General features: G+C 67.9%; 1 protein-coding gene across 1 annotated transcript; it reads left to right on the plus strand.

The window, feature by feature from the left end:
- Positions 1 to 5: 5 nt before the first annotated feature.
- LOC118160062 (17-beta-hydroxysteroid dehydrogenase type 6-like) lies at positions 6 to 838 on the plus strand (the record flags this gene model as incomplete). The annotated part of the gene is made up of 3 exons (XM_035314596.1): positions 6 to 127; positions 203 to 366; positions 499 to 838. Coding segments are annotated over 3 exons (486 nt in total), but the record flags the coding sequence as incomplete, so codon positions are not given.
- Positions 839 to 1,369: the final 531 nt, after the last annotated feature.

Consider the following 1,369-nt stretch of genomic DNA (forward strand, 5'->3'; position numbering starts at 1 on the left):
TGCCCCTGGTGCGCAGAGCCCGGGGCCGGGTGGTCAACGTGGCCAGCATGGTGGGGCGTATCGCCCTGGTGGGAGGGGGGTACTGCATCTCCAAGTACGGCGTGGAGGCCTTCTCCGACAGCCTCAGGTACCCCTTGTCCTGTCCCCCTGTCCCTCTCCCAGCCCCGATCCCCGCTGCGCCGTGCTTACCGCTGCCTTCCAGGCGTGAGCTGCGGGATTTTGGGGTGAAGGTGTCCATCATCGAGCCCGGCTGCTTCCTGACCAGCATCCTGGACTCCGCCGAGGCGAGGCAGAGCATCGTGCGGGCATGGGACCGCGCGCCCGACGAGGTCAAGCAGGAGTACGGGCAGCAGTACTTCCAGGCCTGTGAGTGCGGGTGCCGGGGGGCTGCGGCTGGGATCCTGTGGCAGGGGAAGGAAAACAAAACGTGCTGCCCTCACTGGGTTAAATCTCAGCGGGGCACCCAGCCAGCTCCTGCTTCTCACTTCCCCTCCGCAGACAACAGCAATTTTCAGCATTTCATCACCACAGCCAACCCCAAGCTCTCCCTCGTCACCAACGCCATGGAGCACGCGCTGACGGCCGAGTACCCGCACACTCGCTACGGATGCGGTCTGGACGCCAGACTCTTCTACATCCCCCTGTCCTACCTGCCCAGCGCCTGGGCCGACCGCCTGCTCGCCACCAGCACCACCTAGGAGCGCGCTCAGGGTGCAGCCGGTGCCCAGCACGGTGCTGCTCATAGCCCCCCGGCATCGGGTGTGTGGCCCGGGCCCCGCTTGCTCCAGTTGGTTGTTGGCGTTCGCGGCCATTTCATAGAAAGCAACGCTGCCCTGAGTGCCTGCGTGTGCTGTGTGGCCACCGCCGCGGCCTCGCCTCTGCCCGCTGCGCTTCGCTCTCGGGGGTTTCACGCTGCACAAAGCAGCAAGGAACGGGGGGGGGGGGGGGTCCGGGTTCGCCGGGAGGGAAGGGGAGGACAGGGGCCTCCCCGGGGATGGGGTGAGGCATCAAACATTCCCGGGCAGAGGAGAATGACCACAGGGACTGGGAGGGCTGTGAGGGACCGAAGCTCCTTCCTGGCCCCAGAAGGCCCCAGTGCGGTGCTCGCCCCGCTCGTGGGGCAACGCAGCTCAGCCCTCACTGGCCCCAGGCTCTGCAGGGGCTGCCCCGCGCTCCCCTCTGATGCCCTGTGCGTGCAGGGGGAGCAGCCAGGGGGCTGCAGCAGGCGGGGGGGGGGGGTCCGTGGGGTGCCCGTGTGGGCTCAGACCCAGCCAAAACCCCAAGGACCAAACACAAAGGCTGTGGCAGGACGCGCTGCAGCCCCGTGCCAACAACAGGCTGCCCCTGGGCTGGTTTGCAAGGGGGGGGG

Source organism: Oxyura jamaicensis, unplaced genomic scaffold, assembly GCF_011077185.1.
Source record: "Oxyura jamaicensis isolate SHBP4307 breed ruddy duck unplaced genomic scaffold, BPBGC_Ojam_1.0 oxyUn_random_OJ76989, whole genome shotgun sequence".
Taxonomy (NCBI): Eukaryota; Metazoa; Chordata; class Aves; order Anseriformes; family Anatidae; genus Oxyura; species Oxyura jamaicensis.